Source organism: Pelmatolapia mariae, linkage group LG3_W, assembly GCF_036321145.2.
Source record: "Pelmatolapia mariae isolate MD_Pm_ZW linkage group LG3_W, Pm_UMD_F_2, whole genome shotgun sequence".
In the NCBI taxonomy this organism is placed as follows: Eukaryota; Metazoa; Chordata; class Actinopteri; order Cichliformes; family Cichlidae; genus Pelmatolapia; species Pelmatolapia mariae.
The window spans coordinates 31,374,954-31,394,892 of record NC_086229.1 but is presented as its reverse complement, the minus strand read 5'-3'; the positions used below and the strand labels follow the sequence as shown (position 1 = coordinate 31,394,892).

The window sequence follows — 19,939 nt, the reverse complement described above, 5'->3', positions numbered from 1 at the left end:
ATGTTACCGTGGCGTTTAAGTCCATGGGAATTATGAGTATCCACTCCCAAATTCCCATCCGGGCTACATTAGTATCGGTTCATGGTATCGGTTAACTTTTACGAGTACGAGTACGCACACATTTTACAGTATCGGCCCCGATACCCGATACCAGTATCGGTATCGGTGCATCCCTAGTAGTTTCCACTGTGAGAGACTGTAGGCTTCCTCAGAGTGAGGCTGAGAGCGGCAGGCCCAAGAGGCCTTAAGAGTCTGACCCGCAGCCCTTCAGATAAACAATTAACTTTATGTTATTTATTTTCAGCTCATACCATCATTAAAGCATGTTAGAACACGCATGTAGGATTTCACAAATCATCGCTCCTAAATTTAATTGCATCCATAACAACTGTTTGTACATGTTAGCTTTGAAAACATCACCAACACTAAAAAACAAAAAAAAACCCACATTTGAACACATTCATCAGTGGCTGTGACCATGTTGAAGGACTAATGCTGACGTGCTCTGACACTCATTAGCACAGAAAACAAAGTGGTGAAAGCACAGAGCCCTGAGGAGCTCCACTGGACGGCTCTGTTCACACAACTTACATTTAATTATTTGACTTTTATTTACATGTAAAACACCCTCAGAGAGAACAGTTGTTTCAGAGCTGCCAGCTTTATTGGAAAGATGAACTGAAATCATTTAACCTAAAATAGTCCAATTTATGACAAACTAACACGGTGAAATGTTGCAGGATTAAAATGTGTCGATGGATGAACTCTTTCAGTATAAGATCCAATAATACAAAACACATGAAGGTGAGGAGAAATTAATTTTAAAGTAAGTGTGATTTAAAGCAGACTGATTCTTTCCTGGTCAGGCTGAAGCTTTCACCGTCTGACGTCTGTAAAGAAACTGAAACACGTTCACAGGGTTTAGTTTTACTTCACAAACACAGAGAGAATCTGAACTACAGGATGTGGAAGTTACACCTGACCCAGAGCCACACGTGTCGCACAGCACACCTGTTCAGGTACAGTTGTCACACAGCGCACCCACCTGTTCGGGTACGTCTCTGATGTGGGCGTCACTCACAGGGATCACTTCCTGTAGAAGGGTCACATGACCTGTTATAGGCCCCTTTGTGATGATGACAGCTCCGCCCCTTTCATGCGAGGTTAAACCCAGAGAGCTTCGTGTGACCTCTGACCCTGATCACCAGCGTTAGGGTCAGTGAAGGTGAGATACCGTGTGACAGGAGGAGGAACAATAAAGTTTTATTTGTATGAACACGTAGAACAGATCAAATCAGAACGAAGCAGGTGGAGCTCAGTCAGGGTGGAGGTGCAGACAGGTGAGCTGAAGGGGAGGAGCCAGTCTGGTCAGGAACACTCTGGCTCCTCGAGTGAACCTCCTCACCTCTGAAACACAAACACACACGACTGAAGGTTGCAGTCAGGTTGGTCAGGGTGGTGAGGGTGGGGTTACCTTCTGGTCTCTGGTTGGTGCGTTTCCTGCAGGTGAGGCTGAGCGGCCGAATCATGACATCACTGCTGCACAGACACAACAGGAAGTGGAGGAGGAAGTCGTCAGCGTCCCCGTCACACACCTGAGACAGAGACAGAGGTTATGTGACTGCAGACTCACGGCTCGGCCCTGTGGAAACGTCCTGCAGGACGTCCGTTTCTCTCTGTGGTGTCCCCCCACAGTGTCCCCACCGTGCTTCACTGTGTGGACGCTGTTCTTTGGGTTGTAGCTGCATCTTCTTCTCGTTTCACCTCCTCTGACCACAGGACGTTTCAGTCTGCAGGGTCTTTGTCCCGGTCGTCCTCAGCAGTGTGGCTGAAGGTGTCTGCTCTGCAGACGTGGAGCTCTGTGAGCTCACAGTGTGTCCCTGTGCAGCTATAGAGTCTTTGAGGTCTTTGCTCTGACAGGCTTGTTCTGTACTGGGCGGCTCTTTGACTTTCTTCAGGTTTCACTTCCTGACACTCTGATAAGCTCAGATATCCACAATGTGAATCCTCACAAACGTCTGTTTCTCTCTTTTCACTCAAACCTTCTGACGTTTTTACACCGACTGTAAATATGAAGAAAACCCTCAGTTTGAACTTGAGTCTACAAACTGATCTTTGCAAAGTAAATAACAAATAACATGAATGAGTTAAAACATAAATGGAAATAAGTGCTCATTAATCATAAAGAGTCTCGCGTCACAGTTTATGGAGTTAAAACGTGTTCTTGTTATTTTAAACAGGACGTCTCAGTTTAGACTCCACGTTTGTGTTTTTATAAACTGTTACTGTTTGATACTAATCTCACTTTCTTATGATTATAATTATTTTCTGCAGTAAAGGAAAAACATTAATATTCAGTTAACACAGCTCCACCTGTGGGTGGAGGGTCCCTGTGGGTTCTCCTGGTGTGACCTGAGTCCTAAATGCCTCTCGCTGTCCTGCCCCTCCCCTGTGGTCTCCACCCTCCGTGTGGGAGGTGTGGCGTTGCAGTGAACATGGAGCTGGTCAGCCCTGATTACCCTCAGAGCTACACCACCTGCTGCTTCTTCAGGTCGAGTGGGTGGAGTCAGGGGCACGACCTGAGTCTCACTGAAACACACGGCTGTAAGGCCCCTCCCTCCTGTTCACGTGAGCCCAGCGTGGTCACACCTACAGACTTTTAAAGGTGGAAGTGGCCACGCCCCCAAAACAGTTCAGCAGTGTGAGCAGACGGCGTTGTTACCAGGATGTAAACAGGATGTGCCCTTTCACAGTTAAAGCCTCAGAAATAAAAACATGACCCGACCTTAAATTTTAAAGACAAAATAAAGTTTAAAGACGACGATGAGCACGTGATTCACCTGTGACAGGTAAATATATACACCTGACAGGTGGTACTGACCTGGCTCTGCCCACGAGGGAAGACTCTGATGTGACCTCTGACCCTGAGTGCTCTCTGAAGCCCCTCCCACTGAGCATCAGCCAATCCCAGCAGAGCATGAACCAGAACAGCTGAGAACCAGACGTGAGCCTCACCTGTCCCGTCATCAATCACCAGCCTGATCGAAGAGCAGAGCGACATGGTTTGATCATGTGACTGTCACCTGACTCATCCAGGTGATTAACATGTATCAGCAGGTGAGCTCAACAGGAAGCTGCTCTTACTTTGCTGTGGACTGAAACACTGACGAGGTCGAGTGACACTGAGAGCTGCTGCAGCCCTGAGAGAGAGAGAGCAACAGGTAAACACACACACCTGAAATCGTGAGCAGTTTACTCCAAAACTACACTTTACTTACGTGCACTAACACTAACACACCACCAACACGCTAACAACACATGAAGCACTCTGAGTACTTTCACTGCACCCGAGAAACTACAACTAAACACATCCTGTACACACTGTGTGTATTTTATGCAGTACCTGTGTGTACACGCTGCCACACAGCGAGCAGCTCCACTGCAGTTGCAGGAACAGGAAACACACCACGTGACCTTTGACCTGTCCCACAGTGCACCTCTGCTTGCTGCTCAGAGCCCACTCACCCAGGTGCATGATGGGAGCAGGAGGAGGAGGCTGGGCCGAGCTGATAGAAACAAACAAATAAACAACAGCACGACAAACACGTGAACCAGACTTTACCTGCCCTGTAAACTTACCTGGTGTCTCCCAGGGAGACCACAGTTATCGAGCTGACAGATAAGTACGTGCAGTACACACTTCCTGTCCTGAAACACACACACAGGTAAACCACACAGGTACGTAACCATCGGCGTAACTTTGTATTGAACATTGGGGGGGTTAAAGATCTCTGTCTAAATAAATAAATAAATCTGGGTACATTCCCAGATGATCAAACAACTATTTTGCTGGTAACACCTGAAATGAGTAAAGAAAACCAACAGCCTATTTATGCAAGATAATTCATAATTTTATTGTTGGGTTACATTGGTTGGAAATGAGTCCAAATAAAGAGTCCAAACATTTATAAGCCTGTCTATGTGTGTCTCACCTGGACAGCCTCCTCTGGAAACCAGACAACAGCAGAGTGTTACCCGGCAACAGGCCAGGTGGGTAGGGGGTGTGGCTTACGTCCAGGTACACCTGCAGACTCCTCCCAGCTTGGTCACAAAGAGTGAGACGCACACCTGCACACACACATTTAGCTAACAGTCAGACCTGAGACTCATACCTGAAGCACTGATGCCTGCAGTTCCTCTAGTGTCCAGCAGAGGCAGCAGTGAGTCGCCCCCATAGACCCCCATGTTAAAACTTCACAGCAGAAAAAGCCTGATACACAAACCACCTGTGTGTTTGTACTAGAGATGGCACGATACCACTTTTTTATGTCCGATACCGATACCGATATCATAAATTTGGATATCTGCCGATACCGATATTTATCCGATATAGTGTGTTTTTTAATCAATAAAACTGTTTTTTTTTATATCTTGCTGCATTTTGTATGAGTTCATACTCAAGTTTAAATAAACAACAACACTAAAGCTATTCTGTTATACCTGTATGTAAAAAATACACTGCACCCAAAATATTTCATAGTTCAGCAATACTGATCAATCTAATAAACTTAAACCTGCACCATCCTCCCTATTCTGGTATTTTAAAGAGTACTTAGCAGAAATATTAAGCAACCTAACTAATAGGGTTGCAAACTCCCAGCAAAGAAAAATAGGGAACCACCGCCCACCTCATGATGCTTAATCGACATAATCAACTTTAATTTGATGCAGTGTGAAAAAAAAAATGCACAGAAAGAAATTCTTTTTCAAGAATAATTAAATAGATTCAACATTTTTCTACTACAGAATTGCAGACTGCGCAGATGGTATCTTCCCAAAGGAAAAAGTAGTATAGCTTACTGGGTTATATTAGACTTAACAGTTACTATATACAGTAATGGACTTCTATACATTTTACATCAGATTAAAACTTTGGGTGTAAGATTCAGATAATTATTTATTACAAGCTAGACATTTTAAATGAGAATAAGAAAGAAAAGTATGTCTTTGTGCCCCCCTTTTCCCTGTTAATGCCCTATCGGCCCCCCTGACTAAACTTTGCTAGATCCGCCCCTGCACAGTTACCAGCCGTCAGCTACGTAGAAAATGATCCTGGTGTAGAAAGTAATATTAAATAAATTCTAACAACAGCTTATCAAGCTTAAACGCGCTGCTGTTGTTCAGCTGCTGTTTTCCTCCTTGTGGTGCAAAGTGGGCCAAAAACAAAGAAGAGAGACGGACTCGCGACAGAAAAGCCGATCAGCTGATCATTAAGGAGTTTCATGAAGCAGCGGCAGGAGAGGGAGAGAGAGAGACAGGCAGTCGCTCCATATATCGGTGGTTAAGCTTAATGCAGGTACGCTTTACAAACATTCAGAGATGAACTTACACACTTGCTTTACTTCTCTCTGGGATAACTTCCTCAGAGATGAATTGCTGGATTGCTAGCAAGGCTACAAATACACACAGCCGCTCTATCACGTGAGCACACTGCTCCCACGTGCTACGGTTATGAGCCGAGTTACGCCGTGTCGCAAGTTTTGTGAGGTGCTTTTTTTGATATATAATGGATCGGATTATATTTTTTATTTTTCGCCGATATCCGATCCAGTAATTTACGTCAGTATCGGACCGATACCTAATATCGGATCGGTCCATCTCTAGTTTGTACCTGAGTGTGTGTGTCCAGAGTGGGCAGTCCTGTTGTTCACACTGATCCTTTCAGACACCACACCCTGAAAACACACCAGCTCTGAGCTGAAACACACACACACACACACACACACACACACACACACACACCAGTAAGAGTTTAAAGCAGGCTGCAGCTGCAGTTCCTCAGATGACCACAGGGGGCGACTCAGTGAGGGATGAGCAGCTTACCTGCAGTCTAAGACCTCTGAGACAGACAAGACTGTGGGTGGGACGGCCTGAAAACAGAGAATAGAGATGGAAAATGTGACCTCTTTTCCGGAGTAAAACCGCAAAGGATTGTGGGTATGAGTGGCAAGCGTTACTAGCGCACGCAGGCTTTCACATGGAAACAGTCACACAGCGATAAAAAGAAACACAAAGCATGGCAAGAAGCTGTTGTATTATTAACTGGAATGGCCGGTCGCATGACAGCCACGGGAAGCCGACGGGTATAGAGATCGTTTTTTATCGGATTACGCCATGTTTCCGAAGTGGCAAAGAGCCACGGATGGCCTGGATTCTAAGACCACATATAACGTCCCAGAACACTCCAGCTCACATGTTAGTCTGCTCCAAGCATTTCCACAAAGGTGAGTCTTCTGTTGTAGTTATTATGTAATTTATCATAACATAATTGTTGATGTAGGTTACAAATAAGTCTTATATTGATCTGAATTGAATTCGTTGCGCTATGCTGCTTTGTTCACTGTGGCTTTGCGGGCTAATGTTTGTTGTGTTTTGTAGGAAAACCAGCCTACAAAATGCTGAATGTGATCCAGACTGGGCACCTCTATCATACCGAGTGTAAAGCTGCTACCACAGCCAGATTTGATCGGTTAAGAGAGAGAGCGATATCAAAACAGCCACGAAACGTCCAGCATGTATGTGCCCAAGGGTTGTATTGGAGCAATTAAGTGATGAATAACTGTTTTCCATTATGTTGTTAGCAGTGTTTTTTTGTTGTATTGTTGATTTGTTTTTCACTGAAGCAGCTAATAAAGCTGATGGATTTTTACAATTTTGCTTCTTTCTTGTCAGATTCTATAATAGAATGAAACAATAACGCCAGTTATAAATTAAGACAATAAATTGAATGAATTACGAAACACTCATTTTATTTCTATTAGATCTGAAAATGTTGTGTAATACTACAACCTGAAATGACAAATAGATTGTGTTGGCCTGTACAGGAGATAAAAATATTTAACAACAGCTAAATAAATGGTAAACGGCATTTGTATAGCGCTTTACTTAGTCCCTAAGGACCCCAAAGCGCTTTACACTACATTCAGTCATTCACACACTGGTGATGCTACATTGTAGCCACAGCTGCCCTGGGGCGCACTGACAGAGGCGAGGCTGCCAGACACTGGCGCCACCGGGCCCTCTGACCACCACCAGTAGGCAGACATGGGGTTAGTATAGGGGTTAATATAAGGATATTTGGACAGCCAGGAGGCAGCCTGGGAACGAACTACTGACCTTCTGAGTAGTGGCTGACCTACTCTGCAGCCCCGGCTAAAGCTGTGAAATGGAATAGTCCAAATCACCAAAGTAAACTGGACCTGGGCTTGTTGCAGGGATCTGAAGTTACTAAACATCTTGTGAGTGTATGCACTAAAACTTATGACCATATAATAATAAATAAGTGCGTGATGAAAGTTGGGCAGCATCCTAACGTCCTTACTCCACTCTGTATGCTCGTATGGGTCTGACCCTTTCACTCCTTTGATTTATTTCCTCGTATTTTTTTTTTCCTTTTCATCAACTCTGTCTTTGTACAGACCTGCCGTGTTCTCCGTCGTTTTGTACACAACTGTTTTTGGGGCAAATAAAATGCAAGTAAGGATTAAAACCGCAGAACTGATGATTACTGGTGCTGGAAATGCTAACGCTTGATGCAGTGTTTTGATTTTGTTGCCACTTGTACCCACAATGTAAGTTTAAGGGTCCTGGAGGAAGACGGGGAACAAACCGTGTGTGTGTGTGTGTGTGTGTGTGTGTTACCTGTCTGCAGGTGGGCAGCAGCAGTGGGCGTGTCAGAGTGTGGAATCTCCAACCACGTCTGACTTGTAGGGTTGACTCAGCGTGGAGATCCACCCCACTGTGCCCAGAAACTCCACAGCCAATCAAAACACTGGGATCCTGATTGACAGACACATGGGCCAATCAGCTGCAAGGATTCAGGTCATATCAACTCACAAACAGGAATGTTCGGTGTCATCTGCATAGCAGTAAAAATGTAAGCTATGTGCTTTGATGATACTGCCAAAAGCAAGCATGTATAATGTAAACAGAACTGGTCCTAGCATTGAACCCTGTGGAACTCCATAAATAACCTCAGTGTATGAAGAACTACAGATAAAGCTGAAAAACGTCTGTGTTCATGTGTACTAATATCAGAGAGCAGAGACCGATGAGGCAAACCTCTGGCCACGCCCCTTAGTGACATCATCAAAGCTGGGTTGATACCTGAGTGTTAGCGGCGATGAGTCTGTAGAAACATCCAGGCTGGAGGACAGGAAACCACCGCGAACACACACCTGAGAACACCAGCACCACCTGCACACACACACACATGTAACTGTGTATCCAGGTGAGCTCAGGTAAACCCACACATGTGCGTCTCTCACCTTTCTCTCCTGCTTTTGTTCACTTTCTTTCTCTGTCATTGGTTCATTCTTTGGGTCCCGCCTCCAGCTGACCACTGGACCAATCACAGCAGCTTTCGCTGAGAAGCACAGTCTCAGCCCTGCCTCCTGATCCTCTGCCTCCGCCCCTGTATTCCTCCAGGACACACCCTCCTTCTGCTCCACCCTGATCACCATGGAGACACATTGCCAGGGGTTGCCGGAGTCTGCTACTTCTTCTTCTCTTCTCTTCCTCTTACTCCCAGCAGTCTCTTCTTCTTCTTCTACTGTCTGCTTCCTGGCAGTGACATCCCCTCCTGGCTCCTCCCCCTTGTGTCTCAGGTGTGTCTCCATGGCAACAGATGGACTCAGGATGTGCAGGTGGTCCACAGAGAGCTGCAGGTAAACCCTGTGAATTGAACCCAGCTTTATTTAACTCATAATGTTTACAACCAGGAAGGAAGCTCACATCCTGAACCAATCAGACACCCTCTTACATCAGAGAGAGTGGACCAATGAGCAGTCAGCATGCTGCAGGTTGTGTGTGTACCTGCAGTGTTTGTGTGTGATGAACCTGTCCTGGTCCAGGTGTTGGTAGGAAGGGAAATCTGATTGGAGGAATCTCTCTGTCACCATGGTGAACTGCACCACACCCACCAGACAACCTGCAGCACACACACACACACACATTAAAGAATAAAGCTGTGTGTCACTGTGTGTGTGTCTGTGTGCGTGCATTGTACCGATCCAGGCGCTGTTAAAGACCGCCCTCTGCGCTCCCTCCTCCTCCTCGCTGCTCTCCGTCAGCACGCAGGCTGCAGCTCCCGTGGCGTCTCTCAGCTGCATCGAGTGTTTGAACTCAGACGTCTGTGACGGCAGCTCCAGCACGCCGACCAGCAGCAGGGGGCGCTGCCTGACACACAAACCGGCAAAAATCATTGGTACGTAATCACATGACTTCATGTGGGGAGCTGCTGTCACCTTACCTGACAGCGTCTCCACCCTGAGGCTCGGAGGACAGAGTCCTGCAAGACCAGGACAGGAACCCGTTGATCTGGGAGGAGGTCAGGTTGGAGCCATCAGGGGGCAGCAGAGAGCTCAGAGGGGCCGAAGACCAGCAGTCAGTCTGCAGGGACTCCAGGAGCTCCGACACACTGAGGTACCGACGGACCGCTGAGGACACGCTGTACTGCAGGGACACAGAGCACACTGAGCATGCTCCACTCTCACCTGTAAGGAAGACAGGTGAGAGTGGGACCTACCTGAGTCACAGGACAGGTGTGAGGCTCGTCCAGCATCTCAGAGTAGATGTCTCTGCATCCTCGTCCTCCAGCTCTGCTCTGAGTCTCCATCAGCCTCCAGGACAGCAAGCACACACACTGCTGCCTCCACACACCTTGGACCAGACTGAGGACCAAGACCAGGACGAGCGTGAGGACCAAGACCGGGACCAGGAGCAGGACGAGAGTGAGGACCAAGACCAGGACAAGAACCAGGACCGGGACCAAGACCGGGACCAGGAGCAGGAAACAACCCAGAGCCAGAGGAGGACAGGAGGACAAAGGTTAGGCTCTGCTGTCTCTGACTGTGCACAGGTGGTGGTGGGTGGAGCCTCACCTGTGTGCCAGCTGCGAGCTTAGGTGACACGTCCACAGGTAATCGGACACATCTATGTTTCTCTGCAGCAGTAACCGTGGTAACGCCCCATCTCCCGGGCAGCGGTTGTCGGGTGGCGACCCTCCCGCCCTGCTGAAGGCCGTCACCCTCAGGCTGGAGCGCAGGCAGGTGCAAAGCATGCTGGGAGGGAAGTCTGGGCAGGGCCGGTACAGGAAGTGGGCGTGATGCAACTGCAGGAGGAGGAACCATCAAACTTCATTAGTCGTGGCTGCCACGAACACAAACGGGCATGATGATGTCACGTCATGTGACTCACCTCCACTCTGTCTCCTGCCCTCAGCTTCCTCTTCGCCGCCGGCTGATAGGCCACGCACAGACCCACCTTCCCATCCAGCATGTAGAGCCCCGCCCCCTCACTCACAACTTCAGTCACCATGCCCTATCACAGCAGAGGAGGCTTAGTAATCAGCACACAGGTACAAACATGTGGTAGCCAATCAGAGCTCAGAGCGCTCTCACCTGGTAGCTGATGACTTTGGATTGCTTTATCCTCACAGCTGATTGGTCCAGCTCCACCTCCTCATGCTCCGCCTCCTCACAGTCGTCCTCAGCAGGCTGTGACATCAGCAGCAGGGACTCAGAGTGTGTGTGTTCCTGTGTGTGTTCCTGTGTGTGCGTGTAGTCGGCGTGCAGCTCGGAGCGCTTCGTCACACACAGGATGTTGTTTCCTCTCCAGCCTCGTAGCGCACACACACGTAGAGCTGTCACACACACGCTCTGTCCGACACACACACGCTGAATCCAGCTGAGCCGGCTGCTGTCCTGCACACACACACACACACACACACTGAGCTTCATCAGGCCGTCCCTCCTCACCATCATCATCCTCAGAGAGCTGATACCTGTACGAGCACGGGCAGCGAGCGCGACTCATCCGTCAGCGTGAAGCAAAAGAAGGTCGTTCCTGCCACGGCCAGCAGAGGGCAGACTGAGCCCACCTCTCCGAACACGCTCAGCCGCTGACCTTTGACCCTGGAGCACACACACACACATCTGTCACACACACACTGCTCAGAAACCCCACTGCAGTTCAGAGGTCATGTGACCCACCTGTGCCTCAGCAGCCTGCCGGCCTCTCCGACTCCCACCACTCCGCTTAGCTCCACCCTTCCAGGAGCAGCAGCCAATCCCTGCTCAGCACCAGGACACAACAGGACAGGGGAGCCAATCAGCTCCAAGAAGCCTGCGGCCTCTTCCTGGCCCGATGCATTGTGGGGGATGTAGTTCCAGTGAGGGAGGAAAACGGGGCGATCGAGCCACAGGGGCGAGAGAGACAGGCACTGGATGAGAGAGAGAGAGACACGGGTGAGAGAGTGGCGGAGTCCTGGGTGGATGCTGGAAGCCTGTACTGATGATGACAGCTTCATCAGCTCTGATCTGCAGTGATGCCGTTTGTTTTAATAGCTGCATCAGATTAGATTAAACTTTATTGATCCCTCGGGTGCGTTCCTCCGGGAAATTCTGTTTCCAATAGCCCAGCACCGACAGAAGTTACAGAGTGTGAGCAGAAATATACCAAATATCAGTGGTTCCCAAACTTTTTTTGCTGGGCCCCCTTTCTTTTACAACATATTTTCTAGTCTTTGGCTTAGAATGAAGTTGGTTTGGAAACATATTCAGCGACGCTTCATCTCCTGCTTTGCGTTTGTGTGGGTGCCCCGTGTTAGCAGTGTCCAAGCACGTTTTTTTTGGTTTTTGTTCCCTTTTTATACTGGGCCACCCCTGCAATGCCTCTGCGCCCCCCTAGGGGGCGGGCCCCACACTTTGGGAAGGTCTGCCATATATACACACATATAAACACAAAGTATTTATATGTGTGTATATAGATAGGAATTAAATTTAATATACGTTGCACATGAAATCCTGCAGTTTGTTGTACTCTGACCTCGTTACCCATCAGTTCAGACCAGATCCGGTTTAGTGATGCTGCTGTGAAAAGAAGCTCAGAGTCCTGAGAACTAACCAGCTGATGGACGATGACAACGTCAGGAAATGTTCCTTATGTTCAGGGTTTTGGCATGAACGCCATCGCCCTCCTGTTACCTGTAGGCCCTCCACTGCTGTGCTTTCCTCTTCCTGCTGGGTTATGGTTAGGCTCCTCCCCCTCTGACTCACCTCACACATGACGCTGCCGCTGGCGTCCGTCAGCCTGTACTCTCCGTCACGGCCTTCTCTCAGACAGCCAATCAGCAGCAGGTTGACCCTCGGCAGCGCCCTCTGACCCGGCACGGCGAGCTCCGCCTCCCTGGCCCAGGCTCTCTGCTGATTGGTGCTCCAGGACAGGTTGCTGACGCAGGCCAGGTGCTGCTGGGAGACGAGCTCGGAGACGGACAGCAGCCTGCGGACAGACGGGAGGACAGCGGTAAGGTCAGGTCACATGACCTGCGACAGCGATGATGTCAGCGGGTGTTACCTGTAGCTGACAGGTAAGCTGTGGGCCACACACATCTGCTGCTGGATCGCCTGCACCGCACACATGCTCAGATCGAAGAGGCTGAGGTCACCGTGGTTACCTGGGAAAACAAAGTTTAAAAGGTAAACACAAACATAAACAACTGAAGCCCCGCCCACTGAGAACACCTGAAGTGGACACCAGAGCTGGTGTGTCAGCAGGTGGGACCACCTGAGGAAGCAGCTGCTCTTCATCCTCAGACTTTTAGTCCTCCCTGTTCTTCACTGACAGTCGGTCACCTTCATGGCTCTGACCTTTGAACCCCACTCACATCTACACACTGGACTGCACTGATGACACCTGTGAGGCAGGTGAGCCCTGCTTTCACTTTTAAATAATGGTTTACATAGTATTTGGTTTCATGAAAGACGTGAAAATCATCATTAAGAATTTAAAGTACAGCTGATTTATCAGCCAGCTGTTTCGAACTAACAGAAACTCACCTGTCTGGGAGGGGGCGGGGCTACACACCACAGGACTCAGGTGTTCAGAGATGAAGGTGAAGATGTTCTTTAACCACAGGGACTCCTAAAGAAACAAAGCAGCAGGTCGGGGGTCACGATAATGAATGTAAAACAGTCTCACATCCTTATATTCACTCTTTTCTCTATGGATTTCTGCTATAGCATTCTCGGAACAGTGATTGGCTGCTGCTCTGCCTTACGTCATGACGCAGGCATTACGTCCGCAGGGCTCTGCATGTACGTAGGCTGTTATTTATCGCTCAGTTCGGCAAACAGGGACACACTGGGACTCACCGCCTCGGTGCTGGGCTTGACCCGGTCCAGGAGCTCCTGCAGGGGGTCCATGTCTTCGCTCCGGGTGCCGGTTTCTCCCCCTGCTGACAAACTCCCGCTCACGGCTTTCAAACAGCTTCCGGTCCTCCTCCCTCTGACCGTCGCCCCCCGTGTTCCCGCCTCTTACGTTCATAAAGCCGCCATGATGCCCTGCCGTCCAACTTTGTTTACTTTTGTTCTGTATTTTAAACAAATCATCAAACTTATTAAACTGACTAGTCTCTGCCCACGCAGGATCTCTACCGCGCATGTGCGGAACAGCTTTTCCTTACCCTGCATTTCACAATAAAAGCCCTTCACGTCCACATACACTCAGTGGTCTCCTACCTCCTTTCCTAACCACTTTTCCTTGATAAAAACGTTTTGAGGTGGAGGAATGTGTTTAGGAGATGTGATAAGGACTCAGGAAAGGAAACAGCTGTGTTTGAACTACAAAACGATCACGCGACTCCAGCCCAGCGTGTTCTCAGCCTGATTAGTGCAGGTGTCTGTGAGGAACTTTCTTTTATTATGAAAGGGTCAGACTTCCTGCTGAGGCTCAGGGTCATGTGACTGACAGCAGCTTTTGCAGCTCACCTGACGCCACAAGGTGTTTCCTTTTCAGGAGGATGACACTGTGCGATCCTCGGAAATCTCAAACAAAAACACATTTCTGTCAAGTGGAAACGTTTTAAAAAAAACATTTTGGGGGGTTGCAGAGTATAAATACAGATTTAATTGAAGGTTTGTCACAGTTTTTTGTTCAGTTTTTATCCAGGCTGGGGGTGTCTATGTGGAAAAATAGAGCATGGATGAGCGCATCTGTGCAGACCAGTAATGCAACTTAAGATTAGGGAATTGTAACCCCCTCTTTCATACGGCAGGTACAACAAGCCTTCATCAAATCCATATCTGGGGAGAACGTTAAATAAATCTGACCAGTCTATTCTGTCCAAGGCCTGACGAGCGTCCAGTGATAATGAAGCTGCATCGTTAGCATCAAATCTCTCATGAATTATATCAGAACCCTTCTTATATTGTGAAACCTTTGATGCTTTGGTACAAAGCAAATCAAATGTGCGCTCCAAGGGTCTAATCTTGATGCTAAACATTTAAAGTATTTTAGTGTCAACCCCCGTCAGACTCTAAATGATGAGTGTTCTGCAGGAGGTTCACCATGTTTCACAGTACTCACTGCCTGTCCCTCAGTGGGTGGAGAGCCTCATTTTGTCAAATCTGAAATAATTCCTGTAACAAAGCCTGTTTTTAATGATGTGGCATGGATGTTTTTGTTAATTACGTTAAATGTGGTCTCCAATATTTTTATGAAAATGACCATAAAAACATTAGTTTGGTGTTTGAGGGTTTAAGTGGAGCTGGGTTTACACACAGTGGTGTGAACCTGAAGTTAAGCTCAGGGCCACATTAGTGTTGGGCTGAAAGTAAAGAGTTCAGGTTAAAATGAAGTTTTTGGGTGTTCTGATTGGAAATCTCCAACCAGGGTTGATGATCATCAGTAACTGCAGAGGCCTGAGGTGCTCGGTGGGGAAACCTAGTGTTGTTGGCAGCAGCAGGCTGAGCCTGTCAAGGTTGGAGCCAATCAGAGAAAGTTTGAGCCCTGAAGTGTCCACTGCAGCTGTCACGACAGGGTTTGGTATATAAAGGCCTGTGAGGGAGATTGATTTCTGATTGTGTTAATAATAGTTTTTATTATTGGTAAAAAAACAACAGTGGTTTAGTTATCAGGGACATAAGCATCATGTTTAAATGCTGCATGAGAGATCACATTTTTACATGTTTTTAATCAGAAAAGGTCAGACAAAACAAAAAACAAAGACAACTCAAGTCAAATGTCCAGCCGAAGGATTTATGGGTGACTCCATCAGGGATGGACCGAGTTAACCTGCATTTCACCTCTGAGAAAGATATATGGAGCCACAGCTGGACTGGCCATCGATGGTGTTTTTTAGTTTTTATGGCCCATGTTTATATGAAATACACTATATTAGAGTCATGTCGGTATGGGCAGATATCCAAATGTAGGATAGGACATAAAACACGGTGCCATCTCTAGACTCCATAGTCCCACAGGAGTTCCTCTCCAACCGCGATGTCCCTCAGGGCGATGAACAGCACACTCTCATGAGGACCAGCAGGGAAGTTCATTGTGAACCTTTGTGGCTTCACGTTTGGATTCCTTTGGCAATGGTTGATTTGCCTTCCATAGGAGTCCTTGTGCAGGTGGCAGGCACAGGGGGACGCAGTGGCATCAGCCCTGTGGCACTCGTCCCTGTAGAAGAAGAGAGACCCCGACTGCTGCCTCCGATTCCCTGCAGCTTTGGTGTTGCACGTCCCGTGGTAGTCGCAGACGACGTCTCCTTTGTTGAAGGGCATCAGGCCGATCACACCTGTGAGCAAACAGGAAGTCATCATAAGCTCTTTAGAAATGTTGACTTGCTGTCAAAGAGGGTGTGGTCCAAACCATAGGTGCATTTACCTTTGCCCTTTTCCTCCCTAAAGTGCTTCAAAGCCAGGCCCTTCCATTTCTGCTCTGAAATCGAGGACATGAGGGACTGGCTGTCCTGGATCCTGGGCTGTGGAGCAACCCAGGCCTGTAGGACGGCATCAACAGTGGGCTTGTTGGTGAACCAGGTCTCCTTATCTAATGACCCTCCACTTGCGGTAGTGGGCTCGGTAGTTTGGAAAACCAGCCTGTACACACCGGCGTTTTGAAGGTGGCTCTCCATTTAGGGTTACTGGGAAGGTCCGCTGGAAGGCATCCCATTCTCTGAGAGGTAGGCGCTTTGTGGTAATGGACCTACACAGAATGAGAGAGAAATCTACCAATAGTGTGGATGTGGAAACTTGTAAGGCAGGTTTTCTTGTGCTAGTGGGTAACATAAAAAAGAAAAGTTTACCTGGCCTTTCCCGAGGTTTCTACTCCTCCTGCTGAGTGTGACGCTGACCCAGCTGCAGGATCCTCAGTGTCGCTGCGCAGGTATCTAACCAAATTAGAAAGGTGAAGCAGTTATACATCTACCAACAAACGCAGCAACACATGTGGCTGAGTGGTGAGACCACACTGGCAAAGTTTTGCCAGTATGGATCCTATGGAACATTTTCTGTCAAACTGTTAGTTTGGGTTGTTATGGATAAACTTTCCTATATTATCAGACTGACTCGAATGACAGCAAAATTCTATTTAATCAGGATTTTGTTTCCTCCACCAAGTTGATAAATTGATTGATTAATCGTCTAGTTTGGGCTTTATAGGTATCTGAGGCTGTTGATCTATACTCGGGTTTAGAGTACACTTAAAGTCTCCTCCAATTATATGAAGTCCTTGCAAAGCGGATACAGTAAGAAACAGATCTTCAAAAAATGTAGGTTGATTTTAATTTGGTCAGTACAAACTCACTAAATTTAAAGTCCTCAGAGAGATGGTTCCCTTACTTGTTTTTGTTCTGTATTATTAAAACAACAGCGCATTATGGTGATGCTGAGTTAACACATATTAGAGTAAAATAGAAAAATAAATGGAGAAAATAAACCTTGGCATGACACGTTACACAAAGCAGCTATATCTTCCCATCGTGGATGAATCCTCATCTTCCCTGGATTATATTGAAACATTCCTTTCTCAGCGAACACTTTTCTGATGATGTTGAACTCGGCTCGCTGCTGGACGGAGTTTGTTCCATCGTGCTCGATGTTAAGCTGTTTTGTGGAGCGGAAAATGTTGGATGTTGGAGGTTCAGGAATCAGATAAGGACACCTGTGTTGGTTTGGCTTTAGAGATGTTAGGGTGAAACTGCTGATCCTCGGCGCCGTCCCAGAGACCAAACAGATGCAGGTTCTTCCTTCGGACGTGGTTCTCCAGGTCGTCAGTCTGATTTTCAGCTTCCTCATCACACCAGGACAGAAACACATGAACATTAGACCGGAGCATTCGGGAAGTGAAAGCAGTAATTCAACCTTTGAGCTGAACTAACGTTTTACCCTCCTCTTCATCGTCTCGTCTCTCTGTTGTCAGAGAAGTCCGACCTGTTATTGGACAGAACACCTAAATGAACATCTAAGAGATGATGTCATCAGTGACCAATCAAGAACGAGAATGATGACTGACACAACCGTGCTACAATAAATCTTAGTTTCCCTGTCACTGTATTTTAGGAGTTTGAAACTATAAAGTTATTTTAAAAACGAGCCTGAGAGTCGTGGTTGTGGTGAAGCACAGAGAGCTCTGACGGCCCGACTCGCCCCTCAGGTGGAGCTCTGCACAGCCACACTGAACCAGCTCACACACTCAGCTACACCTCTTAGTCTACATCAGCGTGTTGATGTTTGAATCCATCCACCAACACGAACCTGATGTAGTTTACTCTCATTCTGAGTCGATCATCTGACTCTCAGATCACAGCACGGCGACACACAACAGCTGCCCTGCCGAACACACAGTTTCACTCTCGGGCTCCTGCTTCCATCTAGTGATCATCAGTGATGCTGAATGATGACACAACACTAACAATTTCCACAGCCAGTAAAAAGAAAAACTTGGAGGCAAAAACAAGCTTTATTACTAAAAAAGTTTCAGTGTCAACAAAAACTTTGTAATGTCACAAATTCTGATCCATAATGATAATAACACATCACATATAACACATTTTTAATTCTGGATGTAAACAATTAAATAAATGAAACAAAATGTTCATTAAATCAGTAAGAATGTCACATTTTTCAGTAAAATACGTGAGTCTCTTACAGTAACAGCTGGTATCTTATTTGCTGTTATATCCTCATGAGAAGATTTCATTTCATATTAAAATTATTGATATGTTTCATCTACATATGAGCCTGGTTCTGCTGGAGGTTTCTTCCTGTTAAAAGTTTTTCCTTCCCACTGTCACCAAAGTGCTTGCTCATAGGGGGTCATATGATTGTTGGGTTTTTCTCTGTATATATTATAGTACGATCTACCTTACAATGTAAAGTGCCTCGAGGAGACTGTTGTTGTGATTTGGAGCTGTATAAATAAAACTGGGACGGTCTAGCCTTCAGATGTGCGTCACCGCTGTGTCGGTGGAGTTTAATAAACTTGGCCGTTTGCTCCTTGCTATCCAAAATATAACAGGACATTTTCATTCACGTTGTGGTTGAACTTAGAAGCTTTGTTTTTACTGGTCTCTGGAATATGTGTCACTCTGTATATTACCCTGCACTTTGCTCCATGTAGTGAGAAACTGTTACTGCCTGGTGAGAGAGATAGAAAAGAATGAGTTTCAGAGTGCAGCACACACAACATCATCAGTGACATTATTTCTGTTTATAATGAGCTCTTTAGTCAATAGATAACAAGGATCCAGCTCTCTGTGTGCCCACCACTCACTGCTGACCCTGGTTTTATAACGGCCTGACGGTAATAGTTCAAACACTTGATTGCTGGGGTGAGAATGGCCCTTGATGATATTACTCTGATATCAGCTCTGCTGAGGTACCAAGAGTTTGCAATGACCTCCAGGCTGGGCAGAGAGCAGCCTGTGATCTTCTGGGCTGTGTTGATGACCCTCTGCAGTGCTTTCCTGTCTGCAGCTGAGCACCCTGCATACCATGTTGTTATGCCGTACGTTAGGATGCTCTCTATGGTGGCTCTGTAGAATGTCACCAGCAGCCTCTCATCCAGGTTGTTCCTCCTGAGCACTCTCAGAAAGTGGAGACGCTGCTGGGCCTTTTTTACCACCGCCGTGGTATTTGCAGTCCAGGAGAGATCATCAGAGATCTGCACGCCCAGAAACCTCGATAACGCAGGAAGTGAAGCATTACATCACTGAAACTGTTCAGGAGTCACAGGGTCACTTTTGAAACTCTTAGAAATATAGTATCTAACCAGATTCTTACTCTGGATGGCATTACCTTGACCCCCAGTAACACTGCGAGGAACCTTGGAGTGTTTTTAATCTGCATACTAAATAAATATGTAGGACTGATTTCTTCCATTGGTGCACTAGTTTGCTGATTATCTCTTGATAATCTGACCCTTTCAAATCCAGATCAGTCCCAATAGTCAACCCTATATTTATCAGCATAGAAGAGACAAATTAGACAGTAATATAATAATCAAGCAACGTGATACCACTGTTTGATTATGTGCCTGTATAGGTTTCTTACCACAGTCCAGACGTATGAATGTTAGGGTATTAGCTATTCTAAATTCTCCATAGTCCTTAATGGTTGTATGTCTCTCTCGCGACCTGTCCAGGGAATCCAGCCAGTGATGGCTGGGATAGAGTCCAGTCCTGCTGTTTGTATTTGAAAGTCATTATGACTTAGACGGCTGACGAGAGTCTTTATGTCATCGCTTCTGTAAACAATACAATGTATACAATGTATACAATGTATACAATAAGTACAAACATGAATATGTTACTGATGTGTTACCAACAAGCAGGAAGATCTAAGAAATAAGTTTACCAGGTTTTTTTCAGACCTTGATGGATTGCAGCAGTGACTTTACTTCAGTACTGTGATTTTACTGTAAACCCAACCAAGACACCTGCTAACAGGAAAAGAACATTTAGAGTAAAGACAGAAAGTTACAAGTATTCTCAGACAGGACTCACTGACATACTCACAGACCAACACCTCAGCAGTTACTTTGAAAAGTAATTAGCTAGAGTTACTAGAAGAGATATTACTTATCAGTATCGGTCTGA

General features: G+C 46.8%; 2 protein-coding genes across 2 annotated transcripts in view; one reads left to right on the top strand and one right to left on the bottom strand.

Moving 5' to 3' along the window:
* The window catches only part of LOC134621997 (E3 ubiquitin-protein ligase TRIM21-like), a 470,763-nt gene that overhangs the window by 6,779 nt on the left and 444,045 nt on the right, over nt 1-19,939 (top strand). The gene's annotated exons all lie outside the window — the stretch shown is intronic.
* LOC134624363 (CST complex subunit CTC1-like) lies at nt 364-13,497 on the bottom strand. Its single transcript, XM_063469339.1, has 25 exons — nt 13,212-13,497; nt 12,897-12,981; nt 12,415-12,514; nt 12,117-12,339; nt 11,052-11,281; nt 10,844-10,973; nt 10,461-10,763; nt 10,258-10,380; nt 9,942-10,171; nt 9,587-9,731; nt 9,311-9,513; nt 9,068-9,237; nt 8,875-8,989; nt 8,328-8,733; nt 8,167-8,256; nt 7,702-7,839; nt 5,884-5,930; nt 5,672-5,757; nt 3,993-4,128; nt 3,640-3,708; nt 3,404-3,566; nt 3,145-3,200; nt 2,882-3,038; nt 1,475-1,595; nt 364-1,407 (listed from the first exon to the last, which is right to left on the bottom strand). Exons 1-25 carry the CDS (start codon nt 13,260-13,262, stop codon nt 1,316-1,318), a joined length of 3,669 nt encoding a protein of 1,222 aa, XP_063325409.1. The 5' UTR covers nt 13,263-13,497; the 3' UTR covers nt 364-1,315.